This window comes from Panthera tigris, chromosome C1, assembly GCF_018350195.1.
Source record: "Panthera tigris isolate Pti1 chromosome C1, P.tigris_Pti1_mat1.1, whole genome shotgun sequence".
Classification (NCBI taxonomy): domain Eukaryota; kingdom Metazoa; phylum Chordata; class Mammalia; order Carnivora; family Felidae; genus Panthera; species Panthera tigris.
Window position 1 is genome coordinate 211,459,868 of NC_056667.1, and position 18,352 is coordinate 211,478,219.

The following is an 18,352-nucleotide window of genomic DNA, read 5'->3' on the forward strand; positions in this document are numbered from 1 at the left end:
GCGCGTGTGGAAATGAACGAACGGGAAGTCGTGGAGAGGAGGACCGGGAAGCCACCCCACAGCGAGCCTCACACAGCGGCCGCCGCGCCGCGAAATCCCGCTTCACTTCCGCCGCCGGGAGGCCTCAGAGCCCCAGCTCCCGAATCGCCCGCCTTTCCTCCCAGGATGCTCCGCGCCGGCTGCGTCCCGTGATTGGCTGCACCGCCCCCACGTGACGTCGAACTGGCGGCGCCGGTTGCCTGGGCGACAGCTGGAGAAGTGGCGGCGGAGCGGGTTTGGCGCGGGCGCCCGCGGCCGTGCGGCAGGTAAGCGCCTCCTCCGATGCGGTCGGGCCGCCCTGGAGCCTGCCATCCCCGGGCGGAAAGGAGCAGTGGTGGGGCCCGAGGGCCGAAGCTCTGCGGAGCCCTCGCCCCAGAGGAAAGTCAGCTTGGCAGCCGCTGCCGAACGCCCCCACTTCTGGTCGGCCGTCCTGGGCTCTTACTCTGGCGTGGGCCCGAGGCGGCCTCCTGGACAAACCGAGGACGGGCCCAGCCGCTTCCCGCAAGTAGTCTCTGATCTGTGCTGCAGTGGACCGAACTTGGAAGGGGCCGCCAGTCGTCCAGCTGGGTAGTGGCGGCACGAGCGGGTAGCCTGGGGCTTTTAGATCCATCCGCTCTGTTATCTGCATCAGCTAACCTCCTCTCCAGACTTCATCCAGTCTAAGCCAAACTAGGATGCTAACACTGCAATTTCGTCTTCCAGACAAATCCCATAGCCTTCCCCTTATTCGATCAGCTTGTAGGTCCTAGAGCCCTATTCTGTGGAAATTAAGAAGCAATCCTCAAGAATGGCTGAAGAAGTTTTGTCTAGTTTCTGCATAAAGTAGAGCAGTGGTTCTTAAACTTGAGTGTGCATAAAAGTCATCCGGGGAGTTTGTTTAAATCAGTTTCTGGGCATCGTGCTGCCATGGTGTCCAGTTAAGATCAGGGTGGCGCTAGGAATTTTCATTTGCAGAAGCATCCCAGGCGATCCTGATTGAGGTGGTCCCAGCGTTTTGGGTAGTACTTGTGTAGTGGTTAATATCGGTCTGGACTTAAATTCGTACTTTTGTCACTTACTGGCTGGATTGTTGGGAGCATCTCAACCTGTTTGAGCCTCAGTTACCTCATCTGTAAAATAATATAAATTATATTCATCTCTCAGTTTTGTTGTGACAATTAAATGCGAAGCATCTTGCATGTTGCCTGGCATACAGTAAACCCTTAAAGTGAACTTTTTTTAAATTTTTTTTAACGTTCATTTATTTTTGAGACAGAGACAGAGCATGAACGAGGGAGGGTCAAAAAGAGGGAGACACAGAATCTGAAACAGGCTTCAGGCTCTGAGCTGTCAGCACAGAGCCTGACGCGGGGCTCGAACTCGGTCTGTGAGATCATGACCTGAGCCGAAGTCGGCCACCCAACCGACTGAGCCACCCAGGCGCCCCTAAAGTGAACTTTTTATGATATAAAGGTTTAGATGAAATTCTCATTTCCAAGATGTCAGAGTAATAGAATACCCAACAGTGGCTCACATTCACTGAGAGATCATCACAGCAGAATCTCATTCAAATAGTGGTCTTGAAGAACTTCTCTGAGTAAGTGATGTTTATAAGCACAGGGATTAGCCAGGTGAAGAAAGAGGAGGAAAGTGTTGTAAGCAGCGAGAAGAGGATGTGCAAAGGCCCTGAGGTAGGAAGAGCTTGCGTTCTCAAAAACAACAACGTTCTCTTGTTCTCTGGTCTTCAAAATTCTGTTCTCTCTGCTTGGACATCATTTGTTTGTAAATATCTTGGGTGTCTGTGATGCCTACCGGGCTCCGTTAGGTTCTGGAGACATCAAATTTAAATCCACCTGCCTGCCTTTATAGACAGGGTGATAAGTATAGCAGTAGAGGTAAATGTAGAGTTCAGAGGAGAGAGCATTTCCTTGATAGGGAAGGAAGGGGAGGGGTTCATGGCCGACCTCCTGAAAGAGGTCATTTCTGGGTTAAGTTACCCTGATGAGCCAAGTTTGTGGTGGGGCGAGTGCATCAGACAGACGGTTTGGAGTTGTGGAAGAGCATGTGGTGTGGGGGATATCGGAGGTTTGCCGCTGGTGGGCCTGCTGTGGGGCAGAGGTGGCGGGGGTCCAGAGAAGGGCTGAGGAGGTGGTGGTCCTCAAACCGTAGCAGTCTTTCCTCAGGTCCCTGGCAGGCCTGCAGGTGCCAGGAAGGATAGGTGCACTCCCTGCTACATCCACGTCACTGTCTCCCTTCGTCAAAACCCCCAGCTCCTTTGAAGCACGTGCCCCGGCCTTTCCTCCCTGCCACCAACCTACTGGGGGCGCAGCTTCCCCTCAAAGGCTGTAGCGCCTGGCTCACTGTCTGCCCCTCCACCTCCTCTCCTTCTGTTTTAGAGATTTCCCCATTCTGGCCACTCACTCCACTTTCTCCATCTTTTTTTTTTCTTTTTAATGTTTATTTATTTGTTTTGAGAGAGACCGAGACTCCCAAGCAGGCTCTGCACACGATCTCACAGTGAGATCGTGACCTGAGCCGAATTCAAGAGTCAAATGCTTAACTGATTGAGCCAGCCAAGTGCCCCTCTGCTTTCTTCATCTTTCAGGCGTCTTCTTCCTCCATTCCCTTTCTCCACTCCGTGCTGTGGCCACGAATGTCCTAATATGGCATCGCCTCCCAGATCAAGCACCTGTTCCATTCTGATCACATTTTTTCTCTTTCAAGCTCACGTGAATGTGTCTCTGCCGCTGATCTCAGGCCCCGGGCCTCTTAAGCAGGTGTTTGACCCTGTTACTTTCTCACTGCTCTACGATCCCCTGTGCACCTCCCCCCTCCTCCAGCCTCAGTGCTCCATCACTGTTACACTGGCTTTCTCTTTTCCCTCTCTTCCAGAAAAAACCTCACCCTGGCTCACCTAACTCAGACGGCTGAAAGTGGCTGAAAAAACTGCAAAATTGTGCAGACTGGTTCCGGGTTTCGGATTCCAGTCCGTGTGTCTTTTTTTTTTTTTTTTTTAAATATTTATTTTTGAGAGAAAGAGCCCTTGTGCGTGAGAGTGGGAGTGGGGAGGGGAAGAGAGAGAGGGGGACAGAAGATCCGAAGCAGGCTCCGTGCTGACAGCGGAGAGCCTGACGTGGGGCTGGAACCCATGCACCTCGAGATCGTGACCTGAGCTAAAGTCAGACACTCAACCGACTGAGCCACCAGGCGCCCCTCGAGTCCATGTGTCTTAATTAAGCAGATTCTCAGCACTGGAAATCCTGCCACGTTTCCATAGTCTGCTCGGTTCCCACCTTCTCTTCCAGCCGTCAATGAGTTTCTTTACCTCAAAACACCTCCCATGTCTTTGAGACCCCACTCCCTCCCTCCTTGTTGTGACAGATCTCCCTGTCCCTCCTTTGTGACTTCTCTCTTTAACCCTTTCCTTTCAGGCACCTGTCCTCACTGTTCTTGTCCACATCGCTGTCAAAGCCGTGTTGTCAAATCCAGGGATTGAGTCTTCTCCCCGCGTGTTCCTCGACCGTGCAGAGTGGCAGTTGGCGAGGGGAACACCTTCCCTGGCTCCCAGGTGCCACAGTCTCCCGCTCGTGTCCCACCAACAAGTCACTGCTTTGGCCGCTTCTGTCTCCCTGAGCCCCTGGTACCTGAGTGCTCCAGGGTTCAGGCATGGGCCCGAGCTCTTCTCCGCTACGCCTCCTCCCTAGGAGTCCCATCCGTGTAGGAGCCTTGTCTCCTGAGATGCCATCTTTATGCTGACAGTTTCCAGATGCTGATCTCCAGCTCCCACCTTCCCCTTTACTCGGGCTCCCACGCACCCGCCTTCTTCACACCCTGCCGGGGTGCCTCGTGGGCCTGCGAGACTGTGGCCGGAACAGAACTCTTGATGACCTGTCAGACGGCCCCTGTCCCCTTCCTCCCCACTTGAGCAGATGGCGTCTGCTCAGGCCCGCGTGTCTTCCTTCCCTTCTTACCCTCACCCCCGACCTCCAGTCCATCAGCAGGTTGTGCACCTCTCCCTTTCACGTCCGGAACCCGAACACTTCACGAGGTTCCCCTCGGCTCGTCCAGACTCCCCTCGTCACTAGCTCGGGCTCGGCCGTGACCCCCTTTCCGCCCACGGTCTGCTCAGCCTCTCCCCACGCAGCAGACGCTGCTGTTGGGAAACGTAAATCGGGGTTGGCAGTCCCTCCTCAGGGCCCTCTCGGGGCTTCCCATCACGCTCAGGCCGCTCGCCCACACAAGGCCTGTCTGACCTGGCCCGCGCCTCCAGGCCTTCTGTGTCTGCCTCGCTTCTCCCCACCCCGGTCCTCAGCGCTCTGTGGCCTCCACGCTTGCAGACCCCTCTCCCCGGATCCGGGAGTGCTCACATCCTCGCGTCTCCACCCAGATGTTCCCAGGGAGGCCTTCTCTGCCCACACTGTCTAAAAGAGCCCCACACCCCTCTTCTCCAGGCTCTGTCCCCTTCTTGCTGTCTTTTCCTCACATCTGAAATTACTTCCGTTCGTTGTTTTTGAGCAACTACAGTGTGCCAGGCACTGGCCTGGGCCCCGGGCACGCCGGGGGATGCAGCTCCTGAATCCACAGCGAGCGGTACTTAAGCAGATGGGTGTTCGAGTCAGATGGTGGTTAGTGCTGTTGAGAAAAATAAAGCAGGACGGAAGACTTAGAAGTGATGGGGCTCACCCCTTAGAAAGGGTAGTCAGGGCAAGCTCTCTGAGGAGGTGACATTTAGAAGAGACCTGAATGAGATGGGAGTCCCTGGAGGGTGTCTGCAGGAAGTGCAGAGAGAAGGCAGGCGTGGGCTGTGGGCGTCCGGTGGGTGCGGCCACTCTGTGGCCCTTGTACCTCAAGTTCACAGAGCAAAGGAGAGTGTGGGAGGCCAAGCCGTGTAGCCTTTGAGAGGTGGGCGTAAGGAGCGTGGCCTTGGTCCGGAGGGTGGTGGAACGCCAGGAGGGTCCTAAGCAGGAGGGGAAAGATCACTTGTCAATAGGCTAGCAACTGAAGTAGGGAGAGAGGGAACGGGAGATGGCGTCCCCATACGTTGGGAAAGATGGGGCCACGAGATGATGGTGAGACAGAGAATGAAAACGGGGCAAGTTACTAAATTTAATCTACCCGACTTACGCTCAAATAATTCAAATCAAAGGCACTGTAATGGGCAGATGTAATGTTAACAGAATCGTGTGTTCTTAGTAATAGAAGAGATCTGGTCAATTCTCCACTTTATTTCACAGAGGAAAGAGACTCCGAGTTTCGGGGATTGCCCCAGATCAGGTGCCAGTGAGTGGGTAGTTAGTATTAGTGCACAGGCTTTTTCATTCCCCTGGTTATGGGCACCCAGTGTGGGTGAAGAGCCTGGGGGTGCGGCTCAGGGAGTGGCTGCTTTGGGCACACCTGGGGACAGAAAAAGTAGAAAGTACTTCTTCAAAACGTTTGCAGCGTTTTGTTTATTTAAACATTTGGACATGTACATAGGCGTTGTGCATCCTTACATGTAACTAAAAGAAAACAAAAAACAAAAACAAACTGACCTAATAAATTCTCTAGTACGTGAACCTTAACACTTGTGAAAATATGTATCACTTCCTCCTCCATTACTGTGAGGCTAAATGATTATGGTCTTCCAGAAACATTACGGATTTCTTTCTTTCTTTCTTTCTTTCTTTCTTTCTTTCTTTCTTTCTTTCTTTCAAGAGAATGGGTGTGCATGTGCAGTGGGGGGGCAGAGGGAGAGGGAGAGAAAAGGAGAGGGAGAATCTTGAGCAGGCTTCTTCAACCCAGCATGGAGCCCAATGCAAGGCTCGATCGATCTCACAACCGCGAGCTCATGACTTGAGCCGAAATCAAGAATTGGACACCTAGGGGCGCCTGGGTGGCTCAGTCGGTTGAGCGTCCGACTTCGGCTCAGGTCATGATCTCACAGTCCATGAGTTCGAGCCCCGCGTCAGGCTCTGTGCTGACAGCTCGGAGCCTGGAGCCTGCTTCGGATTCTGTGTCTCCCTCTCTTTCTCTGCCTCTCCCCTACTCATGCTCTGTCTCTCTGTCTCAAAAATAAATAAAAACATTAAAAAAAATTAAAAAAAAAAAAAAAAAAGAATTGGACACCTAACCAACTGAGCCACCCAGGTGCCCCCGGTTACTATTTTTTACTTGGAGGCTGTGTGAGGAATTGGTGACTCTGTGTTTATTTATATCAGATTAATTTTAATGCATGTCCTTCTTAAGTGAATGAATCTTATCAAATTTTGTTTTGTTCTAAAATGTACTTTGTGGTCTTGATCGCTTGAATTACATATACCACACTATGGCACATTAGAAAAATAATCGTCCCCAATCCATTAGCAAGCCTTGATTCTCATTTACACCGCCTTCTAGCCCATGTTCACACTCATTTTAAGTAGTTGTCATAGAAGAAGGAATTACGTCGGACTTTAGCCTCTGTATTTCCTAGTGCTGCTGTAATAAGTTACCATAAAATTAGTGACCTGGAGGTCAGAAGCCCAAAATGGGTCTCCCTGGGCTAGAATCCAGGTGTTCACAGGGCTTGTTCATTTTTTTTTTTTTTAAATGTTTATTTTTGAGAGAGGGAGACAGAGGATCTGAAGCGGGTTCCGTGCTAACAGCACAGAGCCCGATGTGGGGCTTGAACTTGCAAACTGGGAGTTCGTGATCGGAGCCCAAGTCGGACGCTCGACTGACTGAGCCCCCTGGTGGCCCAGGGCTTGTTCATTTCTGAAGGCTCCGGAGGAGAGTCTGTTCCTTGCCTTTTCGAGCTTCTAGAGGCTGCCTGCACTCATTCCTTGGTGTGGGGTCCCTTCTCCATCTTCAGGGCCAGCAGTGCATCACTCTGACATTGACCCTCTTGTCTCCTTATAAGGATCATGGTGATTACACTGGGCCCACCAGGTAATCATAGATACTCTCCTTATTTTAAGGTCAGCTGATTAGCAACCTTAATTCCATGTGCAACTCGACATAGGGGCTCTGGGGGTTAGAATGGGGGGCCATTATCCTGCCCACCACAACCATCTTTTTATGACTTCACAGATGATTGTAGTGAAAGCTTTTATCTTCTGCTTTTGCCTTGTAGAGGTTTTTGCTGCCGTGAGAATTAACAGTAACCGTTCAACATGGGGGACGTTCTGGCTCACGAATCAGAATTACTTGCACTAGTGAAAGAGGTATGTTTTGCCACACACAGGTCACAGAAAAAAAGATCTTGAAAACTCATGTTTTATAATGCAGCACATTTTATAGTGTCTTATAATAAATGTGTTTTCTATCCTTACATTAGAGTTCTCTGGTTTCCATTATATATGTATTTTTGGTTTTCATAACTAAATTGAAATCTTAAAGTCACTTGAAAAGATTTCTTTAAAGAAAATTATAATAGTAACATGTGCTCACGGTAAAGATGCAAACAATGTGGAAATGTAAAAAGTTCATTACCCTGTTCCACTCCTGCAGCGACCACTGGTAATGGGTTAGTGTATTTTTCCAGACTTTTTTTCAGCGAATATGCAAAATACATGTACATGTCTATAGTTTGCTTTACAAAATGGAATATGCTGTCGTACCTGTTGTTCTGAAGCTTGGCTTTTCTGCACCCACAGTAGTATAGTGTGACTGCCTTCCTGTGATCTGCCTCATACTTTTTAATGCTGTCGAATATTTCAAATCGAGTGGCCGCGTCTACTTAACTTGTTCCCTATGAATGGACATTTAGGTTTGCTACAATGAAAGCTTTTGAAGGACAGGACCCACACCCTGTGCTTTTATATATTCTCTACTGCTTTTAGCACGGGGCTAGCACGTCGACGGTGCTAAAGAAACCGCAGCTGCTGTTTTATTCTGTGATTAACCGTCCAGTAGGCACCATGAGCCACGGCAGTGGAGCAAGGCATCTATCCCGGAAATGAAGCTTAGTCATTTTTTGGTGTGCTCGTGAATAAAGTATTTTTTCAAAAAATTTTTTACTATTAAAAAAAATTTTTTTAACATTTATTTGTGAGACAGAGACCGAGTATGAGCGGGGGGAGGGGCAGAGAGAGAGGAAGACACAGGATCCGAAGCAGGCTCCAGGCTCTGAGCTGTCAGCACAGAGCCCGACGCGGGGCTCGAACCCATGAATCGTGAGATCATGACCTGAGCCGAAGTCGGACGCTCAACCGACTGAGCCATCCAGGCGCCCCATCTCATGAATAAATTCTTAAAGCCATCACAGCAATGGGTTGTGGACAGGGCCTGGGGAAGTAGCCTACCCCGAGGAGGTGGCAGGAGGCGACTGCCACAAACTGAGAAGGAGGGCAGAGGAGTGTGGAGGACGACGGTTGAGTACATGGTGGGGAAGGCAAAGGAGAGGGGTGTCTCGAGACAGGCAGTGAGCTTTAGTGCCGTGCTCCAAGGTCACTGCCGACATTGCCCATCTTTTATCTTCTGTTCTTAAGGGCAGGCATTTCTAGTGCCTGTTTCAAGTAGCAGATTCCCAGAGACCTACTAGACCCAAAGCCATCAGGCCTTCTGAAGATCACTTTTGCCTTTTTCAGACTGCTGCACACATCATTTTGTTTCTATTAATAATGGTAATGAATCGTGCAGCTCACTTTTTTTTGCCTGAAAACAAATTTATTTTCTGTAAATAAGCATGTTCTATGATACTGTCTTTCTAGGCTCTTGGCATGTGTGTCAACCAAGTAAATTGTAAGCTGGATCCCAAATTCTCCCAAAGATTAACCCCGTTATGAATTGGTGATAACACGGAGCTGGTACAGTTACTTCAAAGGCAGTTACTTTGTTGATGTTAAAATAGAGAAATGTATATACACTTATGTTCTTTTTTATAGTATTTAGATTTTGCTGAATTTGAAGACACCTTGAAAACATTTTCAAAAGAATGCAAAATAAAAGGAAAGCCGTTATCTAAAACAGCAGGTGGCTCTTTAAGGGATTCCAAATCACTGGTCATCCAGGTAACATTTTGCTTTTCTTTGATCTCTGTCAATAATCAAGATGCTCCCTACTTGTAAAACATGCCATTATTAGAGAATATTGGCATTGTTCTGGGAACTTGGTCTGAGTGACTTTTCGTTTGTTTGTTTATTTGTTGATTGATTGTTTGGAGTAAGCTCTATGCCCAACTTGGGGCTTGAATTCACAACTTGGAGATCAAGAGTTGCATGCTTTAGGGCTGCCTGGGTGGTTCAGTTGGTTAAGTGTCCAACTCTTGATTTTGGCTGGGATCATGATCTCACGTGTCATGGGATTGAGCCCTGTGTTGGACTCTGTGCTGATAGTGCAAAGCCTGCTTGGGATTCTCTCTCTCTCTCTCTCTCTCTCTCTCTCTCTCTCTTTCTCTTTCTCTCTTTCTCTCTTTCTCTCTCTCTCTCTCTCTCTCTCTCCCCCCCCCCCAATAAATAAATAAACTTTATTTTAAAAAAAGAGTTGCATGCTCTACTGACTGAGCCAGCCAGGTGCCCCCAAGCGACCCCAGAATGACTTTTAGATGCATAGGTGTTTTCATATGAATTAGTAATGTCATCTTTAAATCTGTATACCTTCTCTAGGAAGTGGGTTGTGATGTAATACCTTTCACATAAGTACATTTCTTGGGAAGAAGAAAAAGAAGAAACCATGCAATGCTTAGGAACAGAAACAAATGTGATCTCCATCCTGAGCAGCATAGGTTGTGAATTTTAGGCTCTGGGGACACGGTGGTGAACCAGACCAAAACAAACCTCAGCCCTCCAGGTGCTCTCATTCTCTCTTGGGGAGATTGGAGGGGGCAGGGAGCGAGAGTCATACTGAAAGGCAGTGTCCTGAAAGGAAGGCCGAGCAGTTCTGTGAATGCCAGGGGCTGCGGAGGACAGACATTATACAGGCTTCAGCTCTCAGGATTAGAAGGGACCTTAAAGGTCCTCGTTGGATCTGTTATTCGATGCCTCCATCTCATTTGTAACATTCCAAGTAAGTGATTGGTTCACCTTGAATCCTTCAGTGTCAGGAGAGCATGCTGCTTCCTGAGACAGTGTATTTCAGCTTTGCATGATTTTATTATTTTAATAACTTCATTTGTTCTGATACGCCTACTTCCAGGAAAAAATTGACACTTAATTTGAGAGTCCTATCGATGAGCTGGAAGTAAGGCTGCAGCCACGATCCCTTTGTTCCTGATCCCCAACTCCCTTGGATGGGGCACTGTTGAAGTGGCCCTTGGGGCTGTGCCCTCTGCCCAGTGTCCCTCCAGACCTCAGGCACCTGGACACTGAGCTGCCGCCATGTCAAACACAGACTCTTCTGTTGATGCTGCCACAGTGGGCAGCCTGGCGGGGCACCTCCCATCCCCAGAGCACATTTTTCAGAACATGAAACCAGAATCGAGCCATTGTTAGACTTGGACACAGAGGCTGTTCTTAACCAGAGTGGAGCTTCTTCCTCAGAATCTCAGCCTCAGTCCTGGGTGCTCAGCACCTAGTTTCCCCACGTTCCTTCAGAAGGAAGAAGGGCCACCCACCGTTACCCCGCAAGTTGGAAAACTATGTGCGCATCTCTTAATTGAAGGTACCGTTGAGAGGAATCTAACAAATCCTTGATAGCTAACTAGCAAAATGGTCAGAATCTTCTGTGAAACTCACACACAACCAGGATAAGCTCTGTGTCTGGAAACTTCTCTCTGTAGCTGGTATCTTCAGAAATGGCTGCCGTGCACTTTTTGCAACTGGTTTGACATCACACGCAGCGCCAGCCGCACACACTTCAGTGTTTCTGGGGCCTTTTTTTAAAATTGTGATTTAAAAAGCACAGGACATAAATTTACCGTCTTACCTATTTTTAAGTATACAGTTCAGTAGTGTTAAATATATTTATGTTGTGATGAAACAGATGTCGAGAACTTTTTCATCTTGCAAATCTGAAACTCTGTCCGTTGAACAATACTACCCACATTCCCTCCCCCCAGCCCCTAATAACCATCATTCTACTTCTGTTTCTATGACTTTCACTACTTAAAGATACCTCATATAAGTAGAATCATACTGTATTTTTCTTTTTGCGGCTGGCTTATTTCACTTAACATAATGTCCTCAAGGTTCACCCATGTTGTAGCATGTGACAGTATTTCCTTCCTTTTTAAAGCCGAAGGATATTCTGTTACGTGTCTGTACCACATTTTGTGTATCCATTCATACGTCCACGGGCGCTTGAGTTGCTTCCTCCTCTTGGCTATTGTGAATAGCGCTGCTACGAGCATAGGTGTGCTTCCAGTTATTTTGGGTTTATACCCGAAGTAGGTTACTGATCATGTGGTAGTTCGTTTTTTAATTTTTCGAGGAACCTTCATACTGTTTTGCATTGTAATTGCATCATACCTTCCCATCAACAGTACACAGGGGTTATAATTTCTCCACATCCTCACCAACACCTGTTTTATTTTTTGTTTTGTTTTGTTTTTGATAGTAGTCATCCTGATGGATGTGAAGTGATACCTTGTGGTTTTGGTTTGTATCTCTCAGATGCATTCAGGTCCATTTTTCTGTAACTTGAAAAACCTTCAAACTTTCTGATTGCCACAAGCATATCTTTTCTGCTCCTCCAATAGACAGCCATACCCACCATGATGGCTATCCCAAACAAAAGTAAACAGCAAAGATATTGCACAATTTCAGTGACACTCAGTAAATGGAGAATTTCCCTAAGCACTGTTCTTTAAGCAGTGTGCGCGTGTGCATGTGCGCGTGTGTGTGTGTGTGTGTGTGTAGTGTTTATAAGTTACTATTGATGGCGTGTAAATATTCTGATCTTGGTGGTTCTGGCTGGGATCATGGTTTATATGAGAGAAGGTCATTAATATTTGTGACTCTATGAGTTATAACACTGGATTGCTTTGTACGTAGATATTATTTTAAATTCAGGGACTGTTTCCAGGTACAGATCTATAAATCTGGTCACAGGTCTACAAATGTAGAATTAAAAATTTTTTTTAATGTTTATTTTTGAGAGAGAGCTAGATAGAGTATGAGCAGGGGAGGGGCAGAGAGAGAAGGGGAGACACAGAATCCAAAGCAGTCTGCGGGCTCTGAGCGGTCAGCACAGAGCCCGACGTGGGGCTCGAACTCATGAACTGTGAGATCATGATCTGAGCCGAAGTCGGACGTTTAACTAACGGGCCCACCCAGGCGCCCCTACAAATGTAGAATTTAGAACAGACTATACATGGCCCGTTTGACATGTGGACTCTGCCAAGGCACCTGACAAAATACCTTGACTCAAAGCCTTAAAATACTCCCAAATCTACAGTAAACTCATTCACACGAAGAGCTCTCGGTCACTAGACCTGTCATGGGAGAATGCTTCCTCCAGAGCAGCTCGCAGGGATGGCAGGGTTTGCTTAGAGCTCAGCAGAGGCGAGCCTGGCGTGGGGTCGGGCCCCAACAGCACTGCCACTTGGGGAGATCCCCTCCACCCCTGCGGCGGCCAGTAACGGGCTTCCTCGTTCTCTCAGAGGAGGCAGAGCTCAGCTGCTCACATTTTGTTGGGCACCGCTCTTCCTCTGGTTGCTGACAGGCTGTCCTTCGCTGTTACCAAGGCTGAGTAACAGCAAGTGGATGGTTCTGAGGAGGCAGACATTTCTTATAGGACTGACTTTGAAAAATTCTGAGTTTCATTCAAATATATGCCAAGACCTTCCAGAGTAAGGTAATATTCAGATGTTCTTTTTTTTTTAAACAGCATTTCTCTGATTTTTTTTTTTTAAGTTTATTTTTGAGAGAGAGAGAGTGAGAGTGAGAGTGAGAGAGAGAGAGAGAGAGAGAGAGAGAGACAGTGCGAACAAGGGAGGGGCAGAGAGCGAGAGGGAGACACAGAATCCCAAGCAGGCTCCGCTCTGTCAGCGCAGAGCTACTACGCGGGGCTGAAACCCACGAACCGTGAGATCTTGATCTCAGCCAAAATCAAGAGTCAGACGCTAAACCGACTGAGCCACCCAGGCGCCCCAATATTTAGATGTTTTTTTTTTTTTTTTTAATTTTTTTTAACGTTTATTTATTTTTGAGACAGAGAGAGACAGAGCATGAAAGGGGGAGGGTCAGAGAGAGAGGGAGACACAGAATCTGAAACAGGCTCCAGGCTCTGAGCTGTCAGCCCAGAGCCCGACGCGGGGCTCGAACTCATGGACTGCGAGATCGTGACCTGAGCCGAAGTCGGACGCTCAACCGACTGAGCCACCCAGGCGCCCCTCAGATGTTCTTGATCACATGACATAGAGAACATTTCTGTACTAACTGTAGTTGAAGATTCTTTACTAATGAATATCTTCAAGTATAACCAGACACTGCAACATTGTTCAGTCTATTTCCATTTTATATTAACAAGCTCATTTATAAACAACCTTAACCAAAGAGGCAGTTATAGAGGAATACTATAAAGCCATTTTTCAAAGGTGTAAAAGAAAAAACAAAGTGTAAAAACACAATGACCAAGTAATAGTGATGAATAATGGTGTTGGGTGGGGGGACCTGGAGGTTCCACAGAAAATCCAATCCAAGAAAAACTTTTGTAAATGAGCGCAAAATGTAGGTCTGAGTATCTTGGGCATTTGATATCATAAGGAAAATAATATGAATCACATTGCTTTGGACTGTTAGGAAGTTCTTTCCATTCTGCCTTATACTTAAATCCACAAATTATGCAGCAGGTATTTGCGATGGGACACTTAACATTCTTCTAGTGAGGCAGGCGGCGTGATAATCGCCACCTCCTTTCTCCAGAATTCTCTATCTCAGCTATTGCACAGTAAGTCCAGAAACCGTCTGCCCTGCATAGTCAGACTCGCACAGCCCCGAGGTCGGAATGGTACCAGGCCTGTGCCCCCTCCTCTAGCTGTAGCCTGTGCTTCCCTGCTTCCGTAATCGGTGGACACTGTATGGATGTGTTGGGATCCGTAGTCACTTCCCGAGTGCCATCTCAGTGGGACATGCGTCAGCATCCCAGGCCTGGGATCGAACGGGTCAGCGTAGATGAGCTCCGGTTCACAGCTGTGCTGTTGGCAAGCTGCTTTGTGGGCGGGGTGAGCTCCGCTGAGGCCTGACTGGGCTCTGGGTCTGGCCTGGTTTTTCTCGATTGCGCGCTGCGGGTCAGCGAGTCCACAGGGTATGTGTGTGCCTGTGAGTTTTCTGGCCTCGAGTCCTTGGCCTGGGAGTGGTTCCTCCCCCTTCAGGGACTTCACTGTTCCAACTGATCCTTTCAAAGCCCAGACTTGACATCGCAACCAGGGTTGGTTTGCAGAAATCTCAGCCTCAGATGCTTGAAGCCTTCTAGCTCTCTTTCTGTCCTTTATCTTGGAAAGGAGACTGAGTTTTATCACATTGAAACCCCGGAGCGTGTGGAGTATCCGGGGTATTGGGTGGGTTGGGATAATCTGGGGTGTTGGGAGAATGGCCATCCCTTGTGACTGGGGTTCGGTCTCCTGTCTTCTCCACAGAAGGACCTCATTGCCGCATTTGACAGCGGAGACCAGAAGGTGTTCTTCGATCTGTGGGAGGAGCACGTTCCCAGTTCCATCCGTGATGGTGACCCCGTTGCCCAGAAGTTGGAATTCTATCTTCACATCCATTTTGCCATCTATCTTCTGAAACACTCCGTGGGGAGACCTGTAGGTTCCTCTTGTGACTTGCGTGGGTCTGAGTGCTGTGTTCAAGGAGGATGTGCGCTGTTTGTTTTGCAGTTGAGCATTAATTTAGTTGTTGTAGCCGTTTTATCGTATTGCTTCCAAGGAGTAGGTGTCTTGTGTCCTGTGAATGATTTTCTATCTGATTCCCAGCAGTTTATTTTCTAGTTTGCGTGGAGAGTTAATAATTTCTGTCTTACAAGCTGCACGGTTTTCCCCAATGCCTCACATTTTTGACAACTCAGCAAGATAAAGTTTCCTTATTTGGCAATTTGAAATATATACACGTATGTCTAAGAAAACAGCTACTGAGACCACATATTAGACGGTCATAAGAGAAGTTTAAGTTTAAGCCGCGGAAAGACGCCAGTTGGCGAAGGTCCATTGGGTGAATGGCCGCCGCGGGCCGTGCGCAGGTGTGCGGAGGGCAGGGCCCGGGTGTCTCCGAGTGTAGAATGCGTGACACAAGGGAGCAGGGCCACGCTGACATTTGACCGCGCGCATTTCTTTAGTGGCTTCTCCTTGTATTAGCTACTGCCCCAGCACCTGTGTTCACTCATTAAAATGTCAGGGGGACCAGAGGAGGGGTGAGTGGTGGAGGGAGCAGCTCCACGGTACATCGTGGTAGCTTTAGAGTACATCGGGACAGTGCTCACGGGGGGTGAGATCATGGGAGATTTTCACTTTCTTTATACCTATTCCTGTTCTATAAAGAAAATCAATCAACGCTGCATCTTATTTTAAGCCCGGTGGCCAGAAGAGGGCTTACAGTGGAGCTGCTACGCTTGATCTTAGCCAAAAGGCCGAGAAGCGATTCACGGTGTAGACGGAATGAGATGCATTGATTGGAAACAGACACGCACAGGGCACACGTAACTGGGGCGGCCAGGTGGTCAGGGAAGGAGAGCACCCCGTTCCAGGCTGAGCGGCTCAAAGAGGCGCAGGAGGAAATCGAAGCCTGAGGGGGACTGAGTTGCCTTGGATCGCACAGAACCGGCGAAGCCCGCAGGATCAGTCCTTAGCTTCAAAAGGAAAGGAGGAATGCTGTGGAAGCTTCTGTTTCAAAAAACTGTAAAGGTCCACCTGTTCACCTTTAGACGTCTCACCTGAGGGAATCCTGGGGATGCAGACAAATGTTTATGATAATCTGACGAGGGAAAACAGTGCAGATACCTAATAATGGGGGACTTGGTTAAGGAAGTTGTAATAGACCCACAAAGTGAGGTTTTGTCCTGCCAGTAGAAATGATGTCTAGAATTTTAAGGACATGAGAAAATAGCAATAATAAAGTAAAAGGGCCGCATATTGAACTAGATACCTAGTTCTCTTTAACCCCTGACAAAGTTTGATCAAGGAGTGAGATTGGGGGTGGTGTTAGAATGGCTGGAGAGAGCCCGCTTCCTGGGCCACGTGGGGAGGATGCCACCAACGTGGCTGGAACTGAAGGAGCCTCGGAGAAAGGGTGGGATGGACGGGGGGCTGGACGTCCAGCAGGAGACCCCGGGCGAGCATCTTCCCTTCTTTGCAGGACAAAGAGGACCTGGATGAGAGGATTTCTTATTTCAAAACCTACCTGGAGACCAAAGGGGCGGCGTTGAGCCAGACCACGGAGTTTCTCCCTTTCTACGCTCTGCCTTTTGTTCCCAACCCCATGGTACACCCCTCGTTTAAAGAGCTCTTCCAGGTGAGTGACAGCCTCTGAATCTTGAATCGGATCCCAGGCCACATTGTGGTTTCATCTTGTATGCGCTAGTGGTTTCTGAATGATGCTGTAAAAACACCCTAAAACTTGCTTGTTTTCAGATCATTTCTTTGACAAACTTTCCTTATGCCATAGAGTGTGCTTTTTGGTTGTACTGAGACTTGTTAACCCAGCCTGACATAAATATTCTTAAGTGTACGCACTTCCTAAATCATTCTGTGCATCCTTTTTTTGTATTGAAAGGATAGGTCTTCCAATTACATTGAAAAATAGTAGCGTGAAAAGAACTAGGTTATTTTACATAACTGCCGGCCACGTATGTTTTAATTGGTATTCAGAGTCTCACTCGCTTGGCGTGTGTCCGATTACCTGGCTGTTAACTATTATTTCCTTCCGACTACTTGCCTGTGGCTGTTTTAGTTGTTATATTTCACATTAGTTGACATTTCAGCATACTACTTACTATCAGTGTTTGTTTATCCATTGTAGTAATTTTTATTGACCTAATAAAATTAAGATGTCCCCTGAGAGGCTTATTAAAGTGTGTTTAAGAGACAGAAACAATAGTGATGCAGTTTGCTTTTTCTAAAGAAAGATCTCACAGTGTTTCCAAGAATCTCTTTGGAGAGTCCTCTGTGCCACTGAACAACAGATACGCTTCTCTTTCCAAAGCCAGCATATCTCCGTTTCCTATCCTGTTATAATTTAGTCGCACGACTTCCATCACTCCTAAAAAGTAGCTGCTAAATTTAGAAGGCCAGGTAGCTGACAGATTCCATCAAAGCCGGCTCGTTGTAGAGTAGCCGAAGTTGAATTCTGTGTTTGTGTTTCTTTGTCCAAATTTAGTTTTACCCCCTTCCTCTCCCAGGAGGTTGAAGATATAAAATGGTTAGGAAGGTGATGGAACTTGAAAAGAAATGTTAGATTTTCTCAGAGTGAAGACTTCAGTTTATGAAAATGATGGCGCGGTAATGTGGCCCCAGCTTAGGTCCGGGCAGGGGTGCAGCTGGCAGTCAGGGACGGGTCCAGCTGAGGCTGCCGTGGGCACCTGGCCCGCTCTGGCCTGGCATTCTGAGGCAGAGTTCGGTATTCACGGGGAGTCATTTTATTCCATTGTTTTTACTTTTGTTACTCTCTACGTGTTCTTTCAATGGCCATCCTACATGCTTTAGTATGTTTCTGTAATAAAATCTAAAGCTAATATCTGCGTCCTCTTCCTGCAAGGACCTTGGGATGCATTAACCTCATTCACCCCTTTCCCAGTTTACTTGCTCTTGTTGTCCAGTATTTGAGTTATATATTTTAACCCCACAAGTTACAGATATTACTATTTTATTCCATCTGTGTGTGTATAGATTTGCCCTTATATTTGCCAGCATTTGTTCCGTCTTGCATGAAGGACCTTCCATCAGAAATCATTTTCTCGTCTGCCTTATGTACATTCCTTTAGAATCAACTGTACTTGAAGATCTCTTTCAGTTCTCGTTTGTCTGAAATGTCTTGGTCGCTTTCTCAGATGGGGTGCAGACTGGTAGGTTTACAGCTGGTTTCCTTCATTACAGTGAGGGTATGATTGTCCCCTCTCCTCGCCCCATTGCTGCTGTTGGAAGTTGGCCATCAGTCTACTTGCTGCTCCTGTGTGGGCGATCTGTCTCGCTTCTCTGGCCGTTAAGATTGTGTAATTTCACTATGATTGTCTGGGGATAAATTTCTGTTTTTACCTGGGCTTTGTTGGGCTTCCTGGATGTGATGTTTTGTGTCTTTCAACAACTCTGGAAAATTGTTTTCTCTTCATACATTGCCTCTTCCCCGTTCTCTTTATGATCTTCTTCTGGGTATCTGATTAATCTACATTTAATCTACAGATCTGATGAAATCTGCATTGGACTTGCTCATTCTGTCTTCTGTGTCTATTTTTTCCTCATTAAAAAAATTGTGACAGAATACACATAAAATTTGTCATCTCTGCCATC

At 47.6% G+C, this 18,352-nt stretch overlaps 1 protein-coding gene across 12 annotated transcripts in view; it reads left to right on the plus strand.

Annotated features, from left to right (window-relative positions):
- The first annotated feature begins 237 nt into the window (after positions 1-237).
- Positions 238-18,352, plus strand: part of ARMC9 (armadillo repeat containing 9) — a 151,953-nt gene continuing 133,838 nt past the window's right edge. For 6 of the 12 annotated variants that reach the window (XR_006220985.1, XM_042995612.1, XM_042995619.1 and 3 more), the window contains exons 1-5: positions 238-305; positions 7,109-7,199; positions 8,862-8,987; positions 14,492-14,662; positions 16,206-16,361. Coding sequence is in view for 11 of the 12 variants with exons in the window: in XM_042995612.1 (XP_042851546.1) it covers positions 7,149-7,199; positions 8,862-8,987; positions 14,492-14,662; positions 16,206-16,361 (504 nt within the window). In the remaining variant the exon portion in view is untranslated. Of the gene's footprint in view, positions 306-336; positions 626-2,642; positions 2,796-2,910; positions 3,005-3,449; positions 3,587-7,108; positions 7,200-8,861; positions 8,988-14,491; positions 14,663-16,205; positions 16,362-18,352 lie in introns of those variants that run through there. The other 6 variants (XM_042995613.1, XM_042995614.1, XM_042995615.1 and 3 more) reach the window with 6 other exon arrangements.